General features: G+C 44.6%; 1 protein-coding gene across 2 annotated transcripts in view; it reads left to right on the top strand.

Moving 5' to 3' along the window:
- The window catches only part of STARD7 (StAR related lipid transfer domain containing 7), a 39,744-nt gene extending 15,575 nt beyond the window's left edge, over positions 1–24,169 (top strand). The window contains exons 5-9 of one of the 2 annotated variants that reach the window (XR_005775642.1): positions 3,133–3,215; positions 4,192–4,291; positions 6,278–6,362; positions 8,149–9,142; positions 24,158–24,169. Coding sequence is in view for 1 of the 2 variants with exons in the window: in XM_040414488.1 (XP_040270422.1) it covers positions 3,133–3,215; positions 4,192–4,291; positions 6,278–6,362; positions 8,149–8,318 (438 nt within the window). In the remaining variant the exon portion in view is untranslated. Of the gene's footprint in view, positions 1–3,132; positions 3,216–4,191; positions 4,292–6,277; positions 6,363–8,148; positions 9,443–24,157 lie in introns of those variants that run through there. The other variant, XM_040414488.1, reaches the window with a different exon arrangement.
- The last annotated feature ends 716 nt before the right edge of the window (positions 24,170–24,885 follow it).

Genomic DNA, 24,885 nt, shown 5'->3' with positions numbered 1-24,885 from the left:
TTTCGGGACCTGCCATATGCAGATCCATCGGTGGCGCGATGACATGTCACTGGTTACATTATGTGCTGTATGCATTACCCCCTTAGGTGCACTATTGCACTCCACGGGGTACAGGACTCGCCATATGCGCCAATTCTCGCTGTGGGCATTCGCCCCCCCCCCCTTCTTAGGTGGGGTATTCTCCCTACCCCTGACCAGTACTTGCCGTATGCTCACACCTTCCTTAGGTAGCTAATTACTCTACCATTGAATACGGTTCCGACTGTCTGCTATCCTTCCATAGGCGGAGTGTTGCACATCACCGTGCTTCTGTCGCATTTCCCCCTTCTGCTAGAGATCCACTAGCGGGGAGTAACATCTTCTGCGGCACTACGGCTCTAGGTGCCTTCGCTTATTTTCAAGAGGACGTGGCTACAGTTGGTTCTCGCAGGCGCCCGACACTCTTACCCTAATGTTATATGAGTGCCACCAGTGGATACGGTGGCTATTCATCGTTGCATCCTTCTTTTGGTGCTGGTTTCGTGCCTGATTATGACCGCCCCCCCCCCCCATCTCCATGGGCCTCTGTTGCTCCGGTCGGTCCTGATATTGTCCGCATCAATACGTAATACATACTCCGTTGCACTTACCTAGTGAGTACGTTCCAGCGGGTCGACTCTTTTCGCTGACTCCGTATACTCTATCCACCACTCCCCATTCTCTGGGGAAGTGGGTATGCTGGTGACTCTGATTTAGCTCCTACAGCTTGTTTTCCTCCACAGGTGCGGCTTGTCGCTAATGTTCGAGTTCATGGTCGCTGCAGTGGGACATCCCCCTTTGGTAGGGGTCCTACCCTGGAGCTAGCTTGGCAGTTGCTCCTGTTCAGCGCCAGGGTGAGCTCCACGTAACTGGAGGCATTGTGGCACGTGGTTTCTACGGATAGTATCGGGCCTCTCCCTCAGTTTTTTGCGTTGCCGGGGCAAGCGCTGGCTACCACTGTGGTAGCGGTATTATTTTCCCTACATGCTTGGGTTCTTGCTGCACAGCCCCTTGCTAGGCGGTGGACTCTTTAGCACCGGATCGGTGGCTTCTACGGGTGTTCCCTCCTCTGCTGGGATATGGGGCTGGCATTGCAGTGTGACTTGCCTGGCTTCCTTCTTGGTGGGAGTTCTTTTGGCACGGCCACTTGATCTTTGGCTACTTGTAGCGTCGGTCTCTTACAGGGTAGGGGCTTAGACCTAGCCTATTGCTTCTCCTGTCTTTCCCCCTCTGGCTCATGGTTCATTGTCACCCCGTATTCCTTGGTAGTTCCTATGTTGCTACCTTCCCTCACCTGCGTTGCATGGGGTATTCGTTTGGTGACTTTCCATTCCAGACACGATCTGGTCCCAACTGGTGGGCTGTGACGCCCTCCACTTTCTTCCTCCTACAGGGACTCTTCCATTGGTCTGTGTGTGCTAACGGTATCTGCACAAGGGCTTCCACCTTCTCTCCAGAGCCAGAGTTCCGGAAGCATCCGCCATGGAGGTCCTGATTCTCCTTGGCGGGAGTTTCTTCCCCTCCTTCTCAGGGTTCTACGGAAGGTCCGGATGGAGGACATTCAGACATATCCTAGTCGCTCCGAAACTGACTCGTCGTGCGTGATACGCCGACCTCGTTCTCCTGGAGACGTCACTTGGTAACCCACATAACGTTATGGGTCTGATATTTCTGTAGGGAAACCATTGCTGGTCTCCCATGCCGAAATTTTACATTTATCCAACATCTTACACTAAACATAAGACCACTACTGCCATACGCGGCGCCCACCTGACGCTGCCATACGCGGCACCACCACATGCCCATTACACAGATCGTTTACTACATACACGTTGCGCACACACAGCTCTGCCACATGTCCATTACACAGATAGAACTACTGTGTGCACATTACACACAGAAAACTGTACAATAGACTGGTTACACTGAAATAGCCCTGCACACCTTCCATACATAAATGACCTCTGCATTCTCCACCAGCACAGTCCTACATGGAGCCTGTGTCCCCCTGACTCCTCCCACACACATGGCTGATCACATGATGTGACCTCACCACAGGTCCTGTAACCACAATGTAGTCTGGAGCTGCTCCTGGTGAGAGAGATGTCCTTCAAGGGTGGCTCTTTTCGGGAGAGGGGTGGGGCTTCATGTGTGCCCTCCTTGCAGCTTCTGATACAGCGCTCCTTACTAGAAAAAGAACATGGGTAAAAATACGCATGAGTCTTTTTCCAGGGAGTAAAATGGCCTGAACAGGCGTCTATGATGCTTGTACAGGCGTTATTGCGAATTCTGCAGACCACGCTGATGTAAACAGTTTTGCATGGTCTGATGTGACACTTGGGTGCCTCTCACCTCCCTAAAATGTGCTGATGACACTCTATGGCACTCTAAGCTGAGTGGCCACATCCTGCTTGAAGCCTCACAATGGCGAGGTACTGTTGTTCAATTTTTAGGTGTCGTCTTGGTCTCATGATGTCAAAATGTAAAACGGCATGAGAGGAGGACTGTTTAAATGCCAGTTCTAATTGAACCAGGAAATCTATTGGGTGATTCATGGATCAAACACCTGTTGTAAATTTTGCCATTAAGCTCCTTGTTAGAGAACAGCAAGTTGTGCAAAAAGTACTGAAACAGAACAGTTGGACATGTGCCTTCAATAGTTTAGAGAAGGTCACATTAAGTTCACCTGTAAAGGTTAGAGGGCATTTTAGGTTCATACTGATATTTCACCCACAAGCCAAATATCCCTAACTATATAGTTAGTGTAGTGTATATAGTGTGTATATACAGTAAAAAATAAATAAAAATATTCTGGATGTAGTATATTTAATTGAAAAAACAAACAAAAAAAAAACAAAAACGATAAAACATTAAGCTTTCTATAATCTTGTTACAGTTGTTCTTGAAATGTCTATGCTGTGTAATGAAAGCTTCTCTTGCCATCTGGCTTCATAACTGAACAGCTGAAGACCTCCAGCTCACTATATATATAGAGATATGGAAGTGTTTCAGCAGTTGAGGTCGTCCACCGGGCACAGTGGTTATATATGTACATTGGAGATGGCATAGGGAAACAATCAATCAGTAACATTTTAATTTTCACCCCCTTCACAGTATCCAATGTATTCCCGGGATTATGTTTACGTCCGAAAGTATCACGTTGACCAGGAGAACAACCTCATGGTTTTGGTGTCTCGGTAATTATATTGCCACTATTGTATTTACCAGTATTAATTCTGAGAATGCACTTTAAGTTTAGTCCTAAAATGAACTTTGATACAAACCTTCTGTTTAATCGGCTAACACAGCAAAAAATGGCTGTTAGGCTAGTTTCACATTTTGCGGCGTGTATTCTCTGTCGGAACAGCCTGCTGGAATTACCCAGATCTGGCACTGCCAGATTCCTGCCGTACCCATTAAAGGGGTATTTCCATCTCAGACAATGGGGGCATATCGCTAGGATATGCCCCCATTGTCTGATACATGCGGGTCCCACCGCTTGGACCCGCACCTACAACTAGGATTTCCCGGGGTCCATCCACCACCAAGCGCTGCTCCCTTAGAAGTGAATGGGAGTACACCACGCACGCGCGGCCCCTGCTCCCATTCTTTTTTTATGGGGCAGACGGAAATAGCTGAGCCAGCGCTCGGCTATTTTCGGAGGCCCAATAAAAAATGAATGGAGGGCGGCTGCGCATGCGCAGTGCGCCTTCCGTTCATTTCCCCGTTCCGTTCTCATTGTAGGTGCGGGTCACAGAGGTGGGACCCACACCTATCAGACAATGGGGGCATATCCTAGCGATATGCCCCCATTGTCTGAAATGGGAATACCCCTTTAACTATAATGGGGTCTGGCATAGATCATTAGTATTCACCCCATAAGACGCACTGACACTTCCCCCCCCCCCCCCCCCCCCACTTTGGGTGGCAAAAAAGTGCCTCTTGTAGGGCAAAAAATACAGTATTTAGGAGTTGTATGAGAGAGAAAAAAAAAATATCCCCCTCCCCTAAAATGGTGCCTCTCTTGTCACTTGCATGGGACTAAGCTTCAATAGCAGACACGGCCATGGTCAAAAGTGATGTGGCTACGAAAAAATATTACCCATATAATAGGGTTTTCTTTCTGTTCTAATACAATGTCTGTTAAGCTCCCATTTCTGTTGTCTCTCATAGGGCGGTGGAACATCCTGAGGTGCCCGAATCTCCTAACTATGTACGAGTACGGAACTACCAGTCCCAGATGGTGATCAGGCCACACTCGTCCTTTGATGAGGTATGTGTGCTGCATTTACTCTGTATAGATTCCTTGCTTTGGTCAGTATCATTTTCCCAGTATTCATGTAAATGAAATATCATCCATGAAGGTTGGAATTTATCAGAGATCACCATTTTATGCCAGTCTGACATATCCTGCGCTGCCGGAGGATGTGCTTAATTTAATTTATGGTTATGAAGATGAATTCTCTGGTCCCGCTGGCCCCACCATGCCCCCTTTTCGGGAAAGTAGCGTAGAAATGGCAATTTTTATTCTGGGCCTTGTGATAGGCTGACATTTCCTGTTCTGAAGAGATCACTTCTCAGCAGCCATCTCAGTATAATAACAGGCATGATTACAATAACAGATGACGGACTGGTACACAGGATCCACTATTCACAGTTGGAGATGGTCACAGCTCATATACTCTCCCTCCCTGCAGAATCATCTGTGCACAGGTCACAGAACATGCCCACAATTCATCCCCGTTGGAAGTCAACGAGTTATCTCCATGTTTCACTGTCTGGGTTTAATTAGTAAAATACATATATTCTCATTAAAAGGACCTTTAATGGGATTTTTTTTAAATCTACTGCCTTATGAAGTAGTCCGCTTGCTGCAGATGCTAAACCTTTATTTTTTTATGACGGACCCCTCCGTTGTGTCACTATGCACCCATTTGTTTTTTAGCGCCACGTATGATATTAAGGACAATCAGTACAGGGAAGAGGAGATCGCAGCTCTCCTCAGTCTCCTTCTCCCTGGATGTGACGCTGTCCAGTCGCAGCAGACCGCTTCATAGCCAGTGAGGAGGGGAGTTGTTTTTGCAAGATTTGGTAAATTTCATGAAAACAGGCTTGTAAGCGAGTACTAGACTCGCTCAACATCTTACGAAAGCATCTCATCTTTTCCCTGACTGTCGAGTGGTCCGCTGCTAGTAGGTTTAAACAAAAATCCCATGGAAGGTCCTCTTTAACATTAAGCTACACATGAACTTTAGGCTCGTGCACACAGACTCCTTACAGATTTGTAGAATGGTGCCTGGAGTGCACCTTGTGTACATCTGATTTTATACAGACACATGGAGATTTTCCCACATAAATACTATATCCTATATATCCTATAGACTGTGTCCTAGGTGATGTAACACTGGGGGAGTCACTTATAGAGAAGGATTTGGGTGTCCTTGTGGATGTTAGATTAAATTACAGCATACAATGTCAATCAGCTGCTTCTAAGGCCACCAGGATATTGTCATGCATTAAACGAGGCATGGACTAGCGGGCAGGGATGTAATACTACCACTTTACAAAGCGTTGGTGCGGCCTCATCTGGAATACGCAGTCCAGTTCTGGGCACCAGTCCATAGAAAGGACGCACTACAGCTGGAAAAAGTACAGAGGAGAGCAACTAAACTGATAAGGGGCATGGAGGGTCTTAGTTATGAAGAAAGATTAAAAGAATTGCATTTATTTAGTCTTGAGAAGAGACGTCTAAGGGGGGACATGATTAACCTATACAAATATATAAATGGGCCAAACCAAAAATATGGTGAAAAACTTTTCCATGTAAAATGCCCTCAAAAGACAAGGGGGCACTGCCTCCGACTGGAGAAGAAAAAGTTCAGTCTCCAGAAGTGTCAAAGCTTCTTTACTGTAAGAACTGTAAATCTGTGGAATAGACTTTCTGCTGTGACCACGTCCTGAGGAACAGTGGACAGTTTCAAAAAGGGTTTAGACGAATTCTTAAAACATTAATGCTTATGAAAACGTGTAGAAATCTGAGTCTCACTTCCTTCTGGGATTCGCGTCCCCACCTATCCCTTGGTTGAACTTGATGGACCTATGTCTTTTTTCAACCGTATTAACTATGTAACAGTATTTTTGCACTATATACAGTTTTTTTGCTGACTGTATATAGCCGTTACCTGCAGTCAGTATAGGAGCATGCTTACTCATAAGTGTAAATCCACTCTTGCCACTAACAGTGTCCTTCCCTCTGTAGAACGGCTTTGATTACATGCTGACCTACAGTGACAACCCGCAGACCGCGTTTCCTCGCTACTGTGTGAATTGGATGGTGTCCAGCGGTAAGTGTATTAAAGCATATCTGTCAGCAGAGTATACTGCCCTGTGTAAGGGCCACATAGTACTGAACAGGTCAGAGCATCACAAAAGCTACCAGGAGTGCAGAAGGAATACAGCAGCACATAGTTTGTCTGGAGTATTTAGCTTCAGATCGAACCCCAGCCTCCATTAGCTTCAGATCAGACCCAATCATCCTCAGATTGGACCCCCCAGCCCTCATCAGAATCAGATCTATCCCCCATCAGATCTCAAATCAGACGTTACAAAAATAAATAAATAAAATTACCCCGTCTGCCCCAGATGGCGCTGCAGATCCAGGATCACCACTCCTTACATTGCTTCTTCCAGGTCTCCAAATACTGTGACCTGACGGCGCACAGCATCAAGTCACAGTGCACGCCTACGTGCACTATGTCCTGACACTGTGCACGGTCAGGACCCAGTGCACAGCGAGACCCAGAAGACGACCAGGGAAGCCAGCACAACACTGCCCTCACCTCACCATGCCTTCCACATGCTGATGACTGCTTCCATAATGGAAGCGCTCATTAACATTCGGACTATAACACGCACTGCCACTCTCTGCATCCTAAGGTCCGGCCGAGATCCCGCGACTGTGCGCAAAACCATCCGTTCGCCGGAGCATGCGCAGTAGTTAAAGCGGTTTTGAGGTTTCCGGTATTGAGGTCCGTCATAGAGTCTCAATACCGGTAAAAAAACGCTTCTGTTTGGTCCCATTCATTGTCTGAGGGCACTGTCCACTATAAGCAGCACACAGGCACAGTTCATGGAGGGGGGTGGGGGGGCTATAGGGAATATTGCCCTCATGAAATTGCTCAAGGTCTCTGCATGCACATTCCAATAGGTGTGCATGTTCTGGGTAATAGTCAGTTAGCTAAGTTAGTTTTCCATTGCATCAGTTTTTAGTACCTTGTACCTAGTCCAGCAGTTTTCTGGCTGAACTTACTGGGAGGACTGCAACTCTCAGCAAACCCTGAACTGCAGCCCACAACAACAGTCACAGCTTGCAGACCAAGTCAATAGTCCCCAACACAAGTAACATCGGGATACCGGGCAGCACACACGCGCTCAAGGTTTCCTACTTCTGGGTCTACACGTGTTACAGAATGAGACCAAAACGAGCTCACTGATTAGACGAGTGGCCCAATGAGTCCCCTCCCCTTAGCCAATGAAAGTCTAGATTAGAAACCCGCGGGCGGAGATTAGCTGCTGACTGAAAATATGGGGCCAGGGCGGTCAGGCTCGTTGTGATTGGCGGAAAGGAACGTGACAACCAACCAAGCGTCGTGGTTGTCATAACAACTGAACCAACCTGAGCGTGACACAGTAACAGGTCCTATAGAGTCTTTTATATAGGGGAGGGAGGATGAAGGGGCCCGTACACCTTACTACCTGAACAGAGGGAAAGCAGGTCCCGGGATGGAAGACAAGTGCCTCATTGCCCCATATAACTAGTACTAGGCAGCGATCATAGTACATGATACAGATGTAGAAGGCAGGGCCTTCCATGCGCTCCGGGCGTAGCAGCTGCCTGGTCTGCCTATATGGGCTGTACGCCACTGGCCACAACCTTACTACAGACCCATAGAATAACAGTAACATTCTGTTACCACCCCAAAATAAAAATTACGGGCAGAAAAAACAGTCCCGGAGCTAAAAATGCTAAAATAATTATTTTTACTCTTCCATAAAAAAAATGTAGTGCAGCCTCTGGTGTGATGCAAGATATTTGCAAGTACTCCACTAACACTCTCTTGCCTTCCACAGGGATGCCAGATTTCCTAGAGAAGCTACACCTAGCAACACTCCGTGCCAGAAACATGGAGATCAAAGTGAGGGATTACATATCCTCCCGACCTCAGGACTGCAGCAGTGAGACTAGAGCCAGTCCAGAAAGGAAACCTGCGTGCACTGCGCCACAGATGGACTATGCATAATAGGGGTGTGAATGCCCTGCCTTATCTCCACAAGCCAGAATTGAAGACCACAGCTGTTGGGACAACGTGAGGCTTCATGCCAACTAAGCAGCAGCATCTCAAATACCAGGTACTACTACCGAGCAAAACTCAAACTCTTTAAATCTCTTACAAGGCCATCAGTGCCTTGTTGAGTCTCTCCTGATGCTCTGGTTGTACTAGGTGCTGCCTCCACAGCTTCAAGAGAACGTGTGGTGGACATCTGCAAGGAAACATGAATGCTGGCATCACCAACAGGAACACAAACTATTTTACGTCCTGTATGAAGTGTTCAGTGAGGTTCTTGTGCAACGGCTATTACCGATACTTCCCTCCAAGAACGTTGATGAACTTCAACATTATCAATTAGGGAACAGTTGCATGGTAGAAGGAAGCTTCATGACCTTCAAGATTTTTTCTTTTTTTTTTCTTTTCTATTTGAACAAGAACTGGGTTACTGGATCATAGGAATCTCCATAATGGGTTTTGATGTGTACTTGCAATGATGTGAAGATTTGACTTTTTCCATGAGCAGGTGGACATCCGATATGACCTTAAAGAAATGTCTGTTTGGTTATCCCTTATTCATAAGAAGTAATCTTCCCAAGAGCTTGTTGATCTGCAGTCAAGATTAAGTTCTGGATCTCTAAATAGAAGTGATGTTAAAAAAAATATGTGCTATAGATAAATATGACCTTTCTTGCAGTTCTATGCTGTTTTCAGCATTGGTAAAGCAATATCACATTGACCAGCAAGCCATTCCTCCTGTCCACAAGATGGTGGCATGTGACCAGACATGTCATCCAGTCTTCTCCATTGCTCTTGTGTTACATTCCGACATTCAGGAGCTGTGCAGGTGCATTGTATTTCAGTTGAGGAGGCTGGAAGATGCGTCTGGTCCCATACCCCTCCTTTTGCTGCCATATTAATGATAGGAGCGTGGTGCAGACACAGGGAAAGGCTTGCAGAACAAGAGGATGTTGCTCAAGCACTACCAAAAACATTGTAGAAAGAGAGTGTGATGGTAAGTTGCACCTAATTATCTGCATCACACATTTCTTAGGCTACTTTCACACTGGCGTTTTGGCTTTCCGTTTGTGAGATCCGTTTCAGGGCTCTTGTGAGCAGTCCAAAACGGATCAGTTTTGCCCTAATGCATTCTGAATGGAAAAGGATCTGCTCAGAATGAATCAGTTTGCCTCCGTTCAGTCACCATTCCGCTCTGGAGGCGGACACCAAAATACTGCCTGCAGCGTTTTACTGTCCGCCATGTGGTGCGGAGTAAGACGGATCCGTCCTGGCACACAATGCAAGTCAATAGGGACGGATACGTTTTCTCTGACACAATAGAAAACGGATCCGTCCCCCATTGACTTTCAATGTTGTTCATGATGGATCTGTCATGGCTATAGAAGACCTAATACAACCGGATCCGTTCATGACTGATGCATGCGGTTGTATTATGGTGACGGACGCATTTTTGCAGATCCATGACTGATCCGCAAAAAAACGCTAATGTGAAAGTAGCCTTAGCCATAAAGTGGCCAACTCCTTTAAAGGGGTATTCAAGCTAGAACAAGTTTTTTTCAGATATGATGGATAGAGGATAATTGTTAAATTGGTGGGGATACGCCTGCTGAAACCTTTACTGATGACAAGAATGAGAGCCTTATATGAATGGAGCAGCAGATCAAGCATGCTTCATTCCTAGTCTGTTATCTGGTGGAGATAGATGAGTGCTGTAGTCGGCTGTCTCGGCACCCTCTGAGATGACTGGAGGAGCTGTGTGTGTGCTTGACCGGTCACTACATTCATAGAGGTTTTTGGTGGGTGTGCAACTGCTGGAACCCCTCCACCAAGCAGTTTATAGGGGATAACTTGTCTTAACAGAAATACACCTTTAAGTGCTATAGTTCAGGGGTTCTCAAGTACCGCTATCAGGTTGTGATTTTGAGGACTTCCCATAGAGACATCTGATCAAACCATTGTCATATCATGACATGTTCCGTACTAGGGATGAACTAAAAGCATGACCGGTTTGGGGGACTTGAGTTTGGAATCGCTGCTCTAGGTTACCAAAGAGTAGGTTTATTCATAAGCAGATCACACAAGCTCAGAACTGTTTAACATCTCTTAAAATTCTGATCCTTTTTACTAGAAAATGTTTAAACAGTGCTGCTAATAAGCGGTTTGTTTCCATGTATGACTCCATAAGCCCTGTCATGAAGCAAAATGGGGATGGTGTGCACGGATGTCTGTTGCCTACAGTTCAGGCAGAACAAAAACTAGAATGTAAACTTTTTTTTTTAATATATAAAAGGGACTCTGCAGCCTATCCTGCCTACATTTTCTATGCAGCTCCGTGCAGTCTTGGGTCGTGCTACCTGGAGTGTTTGCTCCAATATGATTACGGACAAGTCCAGAAAACAATAATTTCTCTTACCGGTAATTGTTTTTCTTGAAACCCATGACGGCACCCATGTGACTAGGACCTCCCATCCAGGACAAGAAACCTTGAAAGATAAAATAGTTCACACCCCCACCACACCTCAGTGATTCTAATAAACGGACCTCCGGAGGCGTGCCAACCACCAAGAAAAGGAAGGTTGTAAACAGAAACTGACACACAGTGGCAAAGGAGAGAACCAATCTGTTAAGTTATATACCTTCTGCAGCTACTGCATATTATATATAAAATTATTTTTTGGGGTGCCGTCATGGGTTTCATGAAAAACCCTCACCCATGATGACACCCATGCGAGAATAAACTAGAAGATAAAGAATTTAGGGAGAGACTACAGCTTGTAACACTTTTCTCCCAAAGGCTGCATCTGTCAAGATGCAGTCTGTAATGTCTAAAAAAGGTATGGGGAGAGCTCCAAGTAGCAGCTCTGCATATCTGGGTCAGAGATGCATCCGCTTTCTCCGCCCAAGAGGCCACCACAGCCCTAGTGGAATGAGCCCGAAGGGGGAGTTAGGCTAAGGGAAGAATAAGCCCGAGAAATTTTTTAACCCATCTAGCTATAACACTCTAGTAGAGGCTTTGCGACCTCTAGCTCTACCCAAAAACTGAGTTTCTCGTCTATTCTCAAAGATGATGAGGAGTCTAGGTAAAAAATTTAACACCTTCTGACGTCAAGACAATGGAATTTTTCTTCCAACAGATTAGTTGGATTTGGGCAGAAGGAGGGTAGAATCACATCCTGACTTCTATGAAAATCTGAGACTACCTTATGCTGAAAAAATGGAAGTGGTCTCATAATCACCTTGTCTTCTAAAATGGTAGTATAGGGAGGGAAAGCAGAGAGCCTGAATTTCTGAAACCCGTCTAGCAGATGTTCTAGCTAAAAGGAAGGCCATTTTGAAAGTAAGCATTTTAATAGAAATCTCAGTTAACAGTTGAAATGGCTTTTGAGATAGGGCCGAAAGGACAGTATTTAAATCCCAGGGGGAGACAAGGGTCTTAGGCTGGGTTCAGACCTGAGCGTATTTGATATGCGCGTTTAACATGCGTTTTTGTCGCGCGGTTTTATGCAATAGTAAACGCGCGTTTGACGCGCGTTTGTGTGATTGACTGCAGTGTCCTATGGCCACAAACGCGCGTCAAAACGCCCCAAAGAAGCTCAAGAACTTGTTTGAGCGTTTTTCAGCGCGTTCAAACGCGCTGTAAAACGCTCAAGTGAGAACCAGGGCCATAGGGAAGCATTGGTTTTCATGTGTTGAGCGTTTTACAGCGCGTTTGAACGCGCTGTAAAACGCTCAAGTGTGACCCCAGCCTTAAAGAAAGGTGCATTCTTGATGCTGCCGACAAGAATCTTTTAATCCATGGATGATCTGCTAATCTGGAATCAAAGAAATAACTCAAAGCAGCTACCTGGACTTTTAGTGTAGATGCTTTAAGATTTCTGTCTAGCCCTGCTTGCAAAAACTCTAGTATTTTTGGTATTTCGAGAGACTTACAGGGGTCTGGGCTGTGTCCTAAGAAGGCTGAAAAAACATTCCAAACTTTGTTATATTTTATTCCTACTTCCTACTCTTCAGCATAGTGGAAACTACATTGGCAGGTAGTCCCCTTCTAGACCAAACTTCCCTTTCAAAATCCACACCGAAAGGTGTTGGGAAGGGTTGGGATGGACTAGGGGAACCTGGTAAAGGAGATCCTCCTTCAACGGAAGAGTCCACAGAGGCTCTACTGCCATCCTTAGCAGACTGGAGTACCAGGACCTCTTTGGCCACATTGGAGCTATCGGGATAACCGAGGCCCTCCTCTTTCTATTTTCTTCAATACCTGGGGAATAAGGCAACATGGAGGGAAGGCATACCCTAATTCCTGGCTCCAGTCCTGTGCTAACCCGTCTATTGCTAACGGGCTGTCCAAATGGTTGAGGGAGAAGAACCTCTCTACGTTTCTGTTGGCTCTTAAGGCAAAAAAGTTCACTGTGGGAAGACCGTATCACTGGACTATTAGCAAAAAAATGTCTTTTTAGACACCATTCCCCTTGTTAAGGGGACTCGACTTAGAAAGTCTGCTATGACGTTCTCCTTCCCCTTCAGATGCACTGCTGACAGAAAAAGCCTTCTCTCCTCCACTATATGAAAGATTTTCTGGCATTGAAGTAAAAGGGAAGGGACTCTCGTTCCCCCTTGAAAGTTTATGTAGGCCGCTGTTGTAGAATTGTCTGAATAAAAGACAATCTTCCTGTGTTTTACCTCTGGTAAAGCCAACTTCAGTGCCATTTCTGCTGCCTTTAACTCCTTGAAATTGGGGGATGCTTTTCTCGTGTTCACCTGTTTTGGGAGTGGGCCCCCCAACCCCAAGGGCTGGCGTCTGTGGTAATTATAGCTGGGTCCAGAAACGTCCATGGAACCCCTGTGGATAGATTCTCCGGAATTGTCCACTACAACAGGGAGAGTCTTGTCTTTGAGGAAAGGTGGAAATTCTGCTCCAAGAAATAAGGAGAGCCGTCCCATGATTTTAAAATGTTTGCCTGAAGCTCTCTGGAGGGGATATGTGCATAAGGTACTGCTGGAATTGCTGATGTCATCTGCCCGAGTGCCGCCATTGCTTCCCTGAAAGTATACTGGTAAGAAAGGAAGACTGACCATACTTGCTCCCTGATCGACTCCTTCCTTGGAAGCTGAAGAAAACTACTTTGCAGATGAGTCCAGCTGAATTCCTAAGAAAATGCAAACCCGAAGGGAATCTGGTATGATTTTTTTTTATTTATTTTTTTCCAGTTTATTTTCTATCCTAGATTTTTCAAAGTGGACCAGAAGAATTTATAATATGCATCTTCCAGATCCAAGCTTGCAATCCTGGAAGACTAGATCCATAGTTGATTTTATCGTCTCCATACAAAATTTGAAATTTGCGGTTTTAGCAAAAGTAGGAGGGAACTTTCTCCTTTAATATGAACCTCCAGTGGATCTAACCAAAGCCTTAAGGACCTGAAAACCCAAGAGGCGGCAATGGCCAGTCTAAGACTTGTTGAAGCAGACTCCCAAGCCTGTTTAAGATAAACATCTGCCTTTTTATCTAGAGGATCTCCATAGCAGCCTAACTCATCGAAAGGTACAGCCGATTTTTTATTTTTTTTGGGCTATTTTAGCTACCGGAGCATCCACTGTGGGGGCTCTGTCCCTGACGCCCGCTACCGAATATTCCAAAAGGATATTTTCTTTTTACAGAATTAGGAATGAAAAATTTTCTATCAGGATTTTTCCATTTATTTTTTTTCTGATAAGGGCTTCCATATTTTTAAGAACTGGGAAAACTCTACGGATTTTAGGACCAAGCCCCTGAAAAACCTGGTCAGCAATAGATTTAGGCTGTTTTTAAATCCTCTAATTGCACGGTGGCTTTAAGTAAAGGCTCTGTATCTTCTGGTGGAAAAAGAGCCCTCTCCGCTGAATCCTCATCTGAAGAGAAGAAATCATCTGATAAGGCCTGGCCGGATTCTCTCTCCTCGTCCTCCCCAGAAAAATCCAAAATCAGAGTCCTTATTATAGGTGGATCTTTCAGGAGACTTTGAGTGCTTTAATAGAAGATTTAACTTCTGACTGTACCAAGCCCTTAATATTTTTAGATAAGCTCTGAGACTCTTCCATAACCAGCTTATCTATACAAGCTTGACATAGTGCTTTAATGTAAAAGGCAGCTAAAGCTACTCTACATCCTCCACATTCTTTGATTAGTCTTTCCGGATGATTTTTTTGGTGTTTTTGCTACATATAACAATAAAGCAAAAATAACATCCAAAATTAATTAGGAAAGGATAAATCTCACCCATAGAGTCAATCTTCCCTGCTCCTCAGGACCAATACCGGGCTTGTGGGCTCCAGGGGGTCGGCGTGTCCTGCATCACCTGGTTTCGACATGCTGGTGGAAACCCAGATCCTGCACAGCACTATGTGCCACAAGGCTGGGTGCCTTCTCCTGCTGCCGATTTGTAAAGCGTGCCTCGGCTCCTTTTAACCCCTAGGCCCAAAAATGCCTAGTCCAGTGAGGGAGGATGCCCACACCCCTTTCCGACCCGGTGCCCGGAGATGACATCAATCAGCCGGAAGAGGCCAGAACGCAGCAAAAGCGCGCTGGTTATCCTGCTGCAATGGATCGGGAGCTGCCTGAACACGGCTAAATCGGCTCCCCACAGGCTTGGGAGGAGGCAGAAAGAAGAGCAGGCTCAGGCAGCGGCTCCCCAAGGAGACTGAGGCCGCCAGGGATGGGTCCCTTTTATGCTATAGTAGACCCGGACCTCCCGAAGTGAGAACCAAAATCATGGCAGGAGCCAGAACTCCTCAGGTACCTCCTATCTGGAGGACCGAAAACCTGAACCGAGGTGTGGGGGTGTGAACCATTTTATCTCTCCAGGTTTCCAGTCCTAGATGGGAGGTCCTAGTCGCATGGGTGAGGGGAAAAGTCCTTCTATTACATGTCAAGTTCTGTGGACCTCTGTAACTATTACATACTGGTCACCAAGGGTTTCTAAGCTGCAAGCTTTAGGGTTAGTGGTCCTTCACCAAGAACTGGTGCAACAAGTGATTCCACCAGAAACAATATAAGACTGATGGGTTATGGCTGTGAATGTTCACTGTCCTTTTCTGACCTTTTGAAACCCCTGTAGAAGTGAATAGTGAGAGCTGTGCTTGCGCCGCCACCTTTTCAGTCACAGCTGCTGCAAGGCCCACACCTATCTGCTGTGGATATGCCATACATGTTTGGATGGGAATACACTTTTTTAAAGGCTTCATACAGGAGGGCATATGGCAAGGCCCCATCTTCATCAGGGTTCAACTAACTGAACTTAGAGTACTATAGGATTGTAGTCACTGGAATGGAGGTGTCCGGGGCTTGTCGCTGTGATAAGAACTATAAGGGCTCATGCACGTGACCACATTTTTTGCGGCGAGCACACTGACTCATTAATTTCTGTGGGTCCGCAAATTATAGAACATGTCTTATTCTTGTCCACTATTAATGGGAGTGAGAAAATTACGGGGTGCAGACTACTCTATGGATCTGTTTGTGTACATGAGGCCTTGCCTGCAGACACATTACAGCCATCTAAATGAGATAAGACTTGTACAAGCAATCTGCTGTGTGTTGTTGAATGTTTTTCTGCCAAGAAATTGACCCATTGGGGCACAGCCATCTGTCTCTAGGTCAGTAGTCCAATGGAGTATGCTATTTAGCAGGGGAGAGTTATTTCAGCATCGATATTACGAATGTAACAGACACCTATGACGTTTTACTAAACCAGACTTGGCTCTCACAAGGTTCTCTAGCCATAGGACATAAAAGCAGACATGAAACTGCTGCCGTGGTCTGCTTTATCAGGTAATACTAAGGCCACATTCACACAGTCAGTGCTTTGCACCACTATTTGTAAGTCAAAACCAAGAGTGAAAATGGTTTTGGCTTCCACATTCTGACCAAATACTGAGGCTGCCATATAAAAGGGCTTTTTTATTCCAACACCTTCTCTGCCTGTACCTTTTTTATATATGTGGCGGGATCCTAACAAGACTCTTTTAATTCACATGTATCTAATTACGCAAAGGAATTTGGGGGGGGGGGGGGGGGGGGAGTACCACTTCACGATCCTAAGCTTTTTAATGGCATCATTTGTTGCAGTGGAGGTGGCGCTCCCTACGGGAAAACCTGCCTGTGTGTAAGATCACTCCACGACTAAAGAATTTCTTCTAAAGCTTTTCTCAAACTTGGCACTTTTAAAAATCCAAATTTGCAGGAAACAGAGGAGCATCATTTTCATGCAATGAATAATACAATTTTGCATAAAGGTACAATTTCTTCCTCCTCCAAAAAGCATTTTACAAGAACATAATAGCAACTAACCACTGGAAATTACAGCACTTAAAACAAGGCTTTTAGTTCTCACTCTCTTAGTTCAGCGCTGTTGAATACGCATTCCCCATGCAGGTAAACCAATTTCTTCCTACGTAGCCACTAGTAAAACTGGAGAGGACCAATGTACTGGAAGCTACAAATGTGTGAAATAGCGGCTGTGGAGTAGTCGGAGCATGGCCATGCATGTGGTTTCTGTCTAGCTGGGATTTTTTTTTTTTTTTAGTTCTATAGACTTGCATACCTTGAAGGTTAATTCGTGTTGTTGTGCCTCTTAAAGTGTTACTGTTCTCTCCAGTGCCGACAAGTAAACGGCGTCCAAATAATCCCCTTAAGTCTACGTGTTTGCACTGCTCCTCTAAGCTGGGAGCTCTCACTGATGTAATGTTACATTTCATTTTTTGAAATTAAATATACGTGTAATTAAAAGTACAAGTTAGTACTACATATTTTCTGTGCCTTTCATTGTGTGAGTGGCAACTGCATGCAACATTCAGATTTTTTTTTTTTTAAAGGGGACCTATAATAAAAAAAATCACAAACTTTGCAGTGCTCTTAGGTCATGTGCAGAACCTTTTTAGATCGCGTTCTGCTCAAATTACTGTGCGGAAGTGTGCAGCTGCAGCTCGGTCATCATGGTCACTATTTCTACAATTCTACTCGCTCACATTACACTCGCCCCTCATACTGCTGTAAGCTGTGCAGAAGCTGCCGTAAAGCTGATTCTGCTAAATAAGATGTAGCCATTGCCACTTGCCTTGGTGTTTTTCCTATTTTGCTTCCTTACAACATAGAACTAAAGATGTATTCTGATTACTTCAAAGGCTAGTTTCACATCTCCGGCACCCAGTTCTGGCAGAGAATGCCACGAATCAGCAGGACACAATCCACAGATTGCAGCGGTTTCTGTCCAGCTGATTCTCAGCCTTTTTGCCAGATCTCCGCTGGACCCCATTATCTCCGCCGGACCCCACTTATTCTTTAACACAACAGCCTGCCGGAGATGTGAAACTAGTCTTATCCTATCTGCAAGAGAACTATTAGATCACAAGAATTGGAGATAGCAGAGTGCTTTGCTTGTGCGATGAAGACTCTGCTATTGCGTACGTGTGAAAACACCTTAACCCCTTCAGAACATGGTTTTCACCTTTTATGGACTGAATCAAATTTTGCATGTTTCACCTTTTTTATTTATTTAAAAAAAAAAAAACACAAACTTAGAGAAAATGGGGATGTAAACTGCTGTATTAGCTTTCGGAGCTCAGATTTTGCTAGAATGTTTTTTGGGTCCTACATCACGTTTGTAAAGCCTGTGAGGTACCAGTAAAGTGAAAACCCCCAATAAGTGACCCGGTTTTGGAAACCACTTCTCAGGAAGTGGAGTGAGCATTTTGACACCACATTTTGCAGAAAATGATGATTACACTTACCAGTAATCAAATTTTCCGGACCCCACGCCAGCACCACAGAGAGAGGAAACCTGCAGAATAAAAAGGTGGAGCCTCTCTCCCATCTCAGTGGTTTACAGAGCATGAGAGGGACTCAAACCTGGGTTAGTTTATCCAAGTATGTAATAGTGTGTATAGAATTTTTTTTATTTTATTTTTTCTACACCCTGTGCAACTTAACCATGAACGGGAGGGAGGGAGGGAATAAGGAAGGGTGCTGGCGTGGGGTCTGGACAATCCGATTACCAGTGAATGTAATCACCATTTTTCCCACAGAGATAACCTCTTCCTTAAGGGTGGGTAACCACTTCTAGAACTTTCTTCTCAAACAGAAGAGCAGAGACAGGATTCAGTTGAAGCCAATAGCGAAGGTAGAAGAAGACCACATGGAAACCTTACAGATTTGTTTAATAGAAACATTAGCCCTTTCAGCCCAAGAGGTAGACTGCACGAGTAGCATGTGCTCTCAGGAGAACTTCCAGGAGAGGTGTAAGCCAGGGAAATAACTGTCCTAATCCATCTGGCTAGTGAACTCTTTGAGGCCACCTTACCTTTATTTATGCCAAAAGCGTAGAGGACTTACTTCAATCCTAGGTTACCCCTACGTAACGTATAAGGCATCTCCTGGCAGCGGCAAAACTCTTTCCTTCTGATCCCTGGGCTTATCAAAAGAGCTTGAAAGGTAATCTTAAACCAAGAATACCCAGATGGAAGCATAGGGAACCCCCAAACTTAGGACATTTTAATACTAGACACTATACTTAAAACCCAGCATAAACTTATAAAAGAAATCTCATATGGGTTTCTCATCAAGTATTTAACAAAGTTAACATAATAGATTTAACAAAACATTTTAGAGAAGTACTTATCTTGACAAGAATGATCAAAACTGAAGGTGATTGCTGAACACCGATTCCTTTGGAGCAGAATATATTGCGAAACCGATGTTTTGATCGAAGATCCACTGAAGGCCCTTTGTTACATCACCAGAAGAACTTTAGACGTCCAAATTTCCTTGCAATCTGGCATCCATGATGGAGCTGTACTAGGGCTGCAGTAAACAATTATTTTAGTAATTGAGTATGCTATCTTTTTATTTTTTATGATTAATCGAGTAATCTAAGAAAAAAATGAATTAGACTGTTTTCCTTTATAAAAACTCATAAGACCCCCTGCCAATAGTCGCCAACACCCTTCGTTCCCCACTGTGCGATCAGCCCAAGTGCATCAGTTCCCACTAGTGCCATCAGCTCTCCCCCACCCCATAGCCATCAGCTCTACTCCCCCAGTGCCATCAGCTCCACTCGACCAGGCACAGACTCACACAGGCGGTCAGCTGACCAGGCACAGACGCTACAGGCATTCAGCTGACCAGGCCATAGATGCTACAGGTGTACAGTTGACCAGGCATAGACGTAACAGGTGTACAGCCCACCAGGCATCGTAGGTATAAAACAAGACATTCAACCAAGCAGGCATAGATGCAAAGGAGTTCAACTATACCGGCATCAGAATTTAGCCAAACCAACATAACATCAAAGGCATACAGCCAGGAAAGCCACGAGGCAGCCGACCAGGCCCTGAAGCCACATAACACAAATATTCGCTGTAAAACCTACGCTTTTTTTGGAAGGGACGTCCACTTCTTGTGCTATCTCCTCCTCTGGACCGCATGCATAGGAAAACGCCGCTCCAGAAGACCCGACTCCCTGCTGGGTCCTGGCCGCATGAGGAGGAATACAACACCCCACATGGGGCTGCTTCCATTTCCTTTATCTTTCAGCGTGGCCTCACTCCCATTGAGGAGCGCACACGCACCTGACGCAAGAGCCAGGTGGAAGCTCAGGACCACCTTGGCTCCTAGGGTCCTGCCAGCCCAACATATGGACGATATACCCCAGCAGGTATGTACCTCATATCCCTCCAGAGCATCTCTGGGACTTCCTTGCTATGGGTAAGAACCTGAAAAGAGAAACTGCAGGTCTCCCACTCCAGGGACAGGAAACCACTGAGGTGGGAGAAAGGCTCCACCTTTTAATTCTGCAGGTTTCCTGTCCCTGGGGCGGATCCTCTCGCTCTGTGGTGCTGTCGTGGGAGAAGGGAAAATTAATGAGCAGGAGAGCATGTGAAATGAAAATTTCAAGTTTTCCACAGATATGGCATTTCAGTGTCCAATATGCTGTCCCCAAACTTTAATACTGATGACCTATCCTCAGGATAGCATACAGACAAGTTTGACGGCAGCATCTCCAGAAATGAACTTTTATTCACAGTGGGTCCATGAATAAATGTCCAGCGTAGCCAGAAAGATATTGCGACGTTTCGACTACATAGTAGTCTTTGTCTAGCATAACATGAAGTGAATCATAATAGTTTATAAAGCATAAAAAGTGACTTCCCCAATTATTATACACCAATCAAAAACCTTTCTTATGTTCCATAACACCCAACAATTAAAACGCCACCTATCAGATGTAATTATCAAGTGTGTATTACATTTATTATTAAAACCGGCATATCATTACCTGTGGGCGATACTGACATATGGATTCTCAATACCCTGCACATGTAGCTCGTGTCTACCTGGCTTCACCGCACATGTCCATCTATCATTACATCATCCGCACAATTGCGCGCACTCATCATGTGATCTATTCCCAATCACGTGACTTCGCGCGTCATGTTCACATGATCAAACCAACACCTCCCGCCTCCTGAGGGCTTCCTATTACCATGGAGACCCTCATAATCATGCAGCGGATGATCAAACCATCAATGATGACCAGACCCACCGCGCAAATCAATGTCTCGATCTTGTAAGGACAATCAAAGGACTGTGAAACGGATGTTAAAATATATATGTGTCTGCACTTACTTGTAAGATAATCATAAGCATATGTATTTCTAAAGTGTGCATAGTAGATTTCCAATAAGTCGTATCCTCCACCTAGTGAACAATAAAAACAATGCTGATAAAAACCACTTCCATTTGGCTACAAATTGATAAAGATATACATAATATAACAATACTCGATACCACCTACATTAAACTTAATATTCAACCCATGAGGTTGTGATGATCTCAGATTAAAGATCCATCTCAACTCCTTTTTCCCCCAAAATTTTCTTTCCGTCTCCTCTTCTCCTTAGTCTACCCACCAAGTCTATGACTCGAAGTCTCAATTGACTAATCAAATAACCTTTCTCCAAAAAATAATGGTGCTACTGGTTTATCAAGCATATTTTTCCTGATGGTACTTATGTTTGTTGATCCGCTCTCTGACCTCCATTGTTGTGTCACCAATATTAATCAGGCTACACAGACACTGCATCATGTATATCACATCCTTGGATCTACACGAATAGTGTCCTTTAATCTTGAAAACATGTTGTGTGTAAAGGGATCTCCCTTAATGATATTGCCGCAATTGCAACACCACAAACAGGGGAAATTACCCATCCTTTGTGGGGCCAAAGACTGTTGTTTCTTCTCACTCCTTTCACCTCCTATGTCCATTTTCACAAGTCTATCTCAAAGATTGGTATTCCTTCTAAAAGCCATCAAAGGTGGCACGGCAAACTCTTTTATGGCAGGTAGTCCCTTTTCTAGGACATTCCATTCCATTCTAAGGATCCTTGCTATCTTACCGCTCGCTCCATACAGTATTCTAACAGAGTTTTATGCAAATCGACTTCTGATTTTTCATCTGAAGTCGATTCGCTCATCCCTACCCGTGATGTCACTTTCACTGGTCACATGGCCATTATGCAGCTCAGTCACATTCAAGTGAAGGCGCCTGGGCTTCAGTACAAAGCACAACCACTATATAACGTATGGCGCTATTCTTGGTATGCTGTGACCAGGCTGCAGAGCTCACCAGAACAGATGATCAGCGAGGTTGCCGGGAGTCGGAACTCCACCAATCATATATTGATGACCTATCCTGAAGACAGGTCATCAATACTGAACTCCCGAAAAACCTCTTTAAGGAATTACAAGCCAAATCTCAGCTGGATAAGTAAGGAGTTAATAAAGTCATAGCAGTTATATATAATTTTATTTTTTTTGTCTAAAATATTTATTCTTTGCTCTACTTTAAAGCAATTTCTGTTCTGTTTTACTCTCAAGCAATTTTCTTTCCAAAATGAAGCTAAATTGCAGTACTAACTGTATTCACAATTTAAGATTCCAAGCCTACAACTAAGGGCTCATGTACAAAAGCATGTATGCTCCGTTCCCGTTCTGTGGACCGCAAATTGCGGTCCGCAATGAATGGGTACCTTTCGTGTGCACGCTGTTTGTGGATGCAGACCCATTCGCTTGAATAGGTCCTCGATCCGCAAGAGACATCCAAACCGCAAAAAAAAATGTTCTATTTGTTTGCGGTGCTGAGGCGCAGACCAAAATCCCACAGAAGCACTTCATAGTGCTTCCGTTGGCACCTGATCCATGCCTACGCTCTGTACCGCTCCATATCTTGCGGATTGAGGACCCATTCAAGTCATCTGTGATATGGAGTGCACAGGGCCGGGGCCTGTATATTGCAGACTTGCTGTATGCGGGCCACAATACGGGTACACACGTTAGTGTGCATGGCCAATTTTATGTTTCAGGTTTCTGTCCATATTTTTGGATGCCAGGATAAGAGGGGACACAATACAGCCTAGTAAATAATTTCTGTTATGTGCATGTAACACCCCAGAGTGGTGTTACCACTTTTGCACCTTGCTACTGTCTTCATTGGGCTAACCTCATGTCATCTTGTGTATTTATTTCCAGGTCCTCCACATGTGCATTCCTAATCTGTTATGCAACTGTTATGTTCACATGTAATGTGCCTGGTTCACCAGCAGGTGGCAGCAAACATGGCAGAACTGCAGTTAGAATGGAAGGTTCCATTCTATCTAACCCCCCCTTTCTCTCTGTGGGGAGTAGGCGAGTCCCACTTCCTGCAGGAAGGGTGGGGATTAGTGAGTTAGGGCTCATGCACACGGCCGTTGCCCCGCATACGGCGGGTCCGCAATACACGGATCAACCCGCATCACGGTTGCGGACCCATTCACTTGATCGCACAGGAGGACAAGTTACTTCACCACGATAGGCCATAGTGCTGCCTCATCCTCCTCTCTGCTCTGCTTGTCAGGAATCATTATCCTGAATACAGGTGAATCTATGTGGGAATGGACATGATGGAGAGATGAGAGGAGGGTGAGGTGTGGCTAATGAGCAGCAGCACTTTTTTACAGTCTCCATTACCACAGCAACACATTACCACAGTCTGTCCTGTCCGTCCTCTCTGTACTTCATGTCTCCTCATGAACTCCCCAGAGATTCAGCTAAAGTTCTTATCTGTATTCAGGATCATAATCCCAGACAAGTAGAGAGGAGGAGGAGGAGGATGAGGCAGCTCTTTACCTCAGTGTTGTAAAGTAACTTGTCCTCATGTGTTATCAGGACAGGTTTTATGTGAACCAATGGGACAGCGACCATTTTGTTTCCCCTTATGATTGCTCCCTAGACAAAACGAGCCATTATAAATAATGAAAGGTATTTGAGAATATATTTATAATAATGTAATATTTAAAGATTTTCATTTTCTTTAAGTCAAGCTTAAAGGGGTATTCTCATCCCAGGATATGCCATCAATGTCAGATAGGTGCGGGTCCCACCTCTAGAATTTAGTGTACCTTACTAAAGACCAATATTTTCACCAAAACTTGGCATATTTGAAGTAATGTCCCTTTTATAAAACCACTCCCCCTATATCAAACACTTCAAAACGGTCAGGGCATTGTATATAGAATAAATGATAAATGTGACGCAAGGCATCAATGCCAGTTTTTGCCTCAAATGGAGCCAGAATCTGCACATTCAGCTTAGTAATCAGCTCCCCCATCCCCATTATGCTTGTACTGTAGCTCTGTATACTGAATGATATCTTTCACACCTGTGTATATGCAGGAGATTCTGAGCTTTTTATAAAAAGAATGGTTCCCAAATTGTCAAGGGGATGTCCAAATTATCTTCACACATTATAATTTCAAAGCTGAAAAATACAGAGCCAACATGGAGCGGATTTCAAGCATTACGATTACCCGAGCCATTTTCAACTGCGTTTACGCCTGCCACATACATGCAAATAGCGTACAAGAGAATTTGGAGCGTATTTTGGGGAAGAAACAAAAACAAAACATGTTCTCAAGCTCTTTAAAGAAGAGATTTTAAAAACAGCAGCCATGTGAACTATGGTACGTGTTTTCTATTAAATATAATGGAAGCATGCTTTCAAGTTTTTTTTGAAGCATATTATGGCTTTTAAGGCAAAATATTTTCCCTTTTGAACATAGCAAAAAATTGATCAAGAGTGGACATTCCCTTTAGGATGAAGGCCAGTGTGTTGAGCTTTCCTGCCTGGTGGTTGTCAGCCCCATCTCCTTCGCAGGGATTACTCCATACTGGAGCAGACGTACTCACTGTGCCCTTATTGTGCTTAATTAGGAGCAATAACACAGGTCTCAAACATAATGACACAGATTACATCTAATTACCTTCTATTAATTGTCTCCAAATATCACAACACTGCATAACAAACCTTTTGTTTTCCACCTTATAAAAAAAATAAACTAAAACTGAGTGCTCTCATACAAAATCATGAGAATATTGGCATGCTACAAAGCAGAGGCTGTCTATAGGGCAGAGCCATATGCATAGAGACTCATATGGTTCAATGGCTCA

The sequence above is a fragment of the Bufo bufo genome, chromosome 1, assembly GCF_905171765.1.
Source record: "Bufo bufo chromosome 1, aBufBuf1.1, whole genome shotgun sequence".
In the NCBI taxonomy this organism is placed as follows: domain Eukaryota; kingdom Metazoa; phylum Chordata; class Amphibia; order Anura; family Bufonidae; genus Bufo; species Bufo bufo.
The sequence above is the reverse complement of the archived record's forward strand: the minus strand, read 5'-3'. Positions and strand labels throughout refer to the sequence as shown.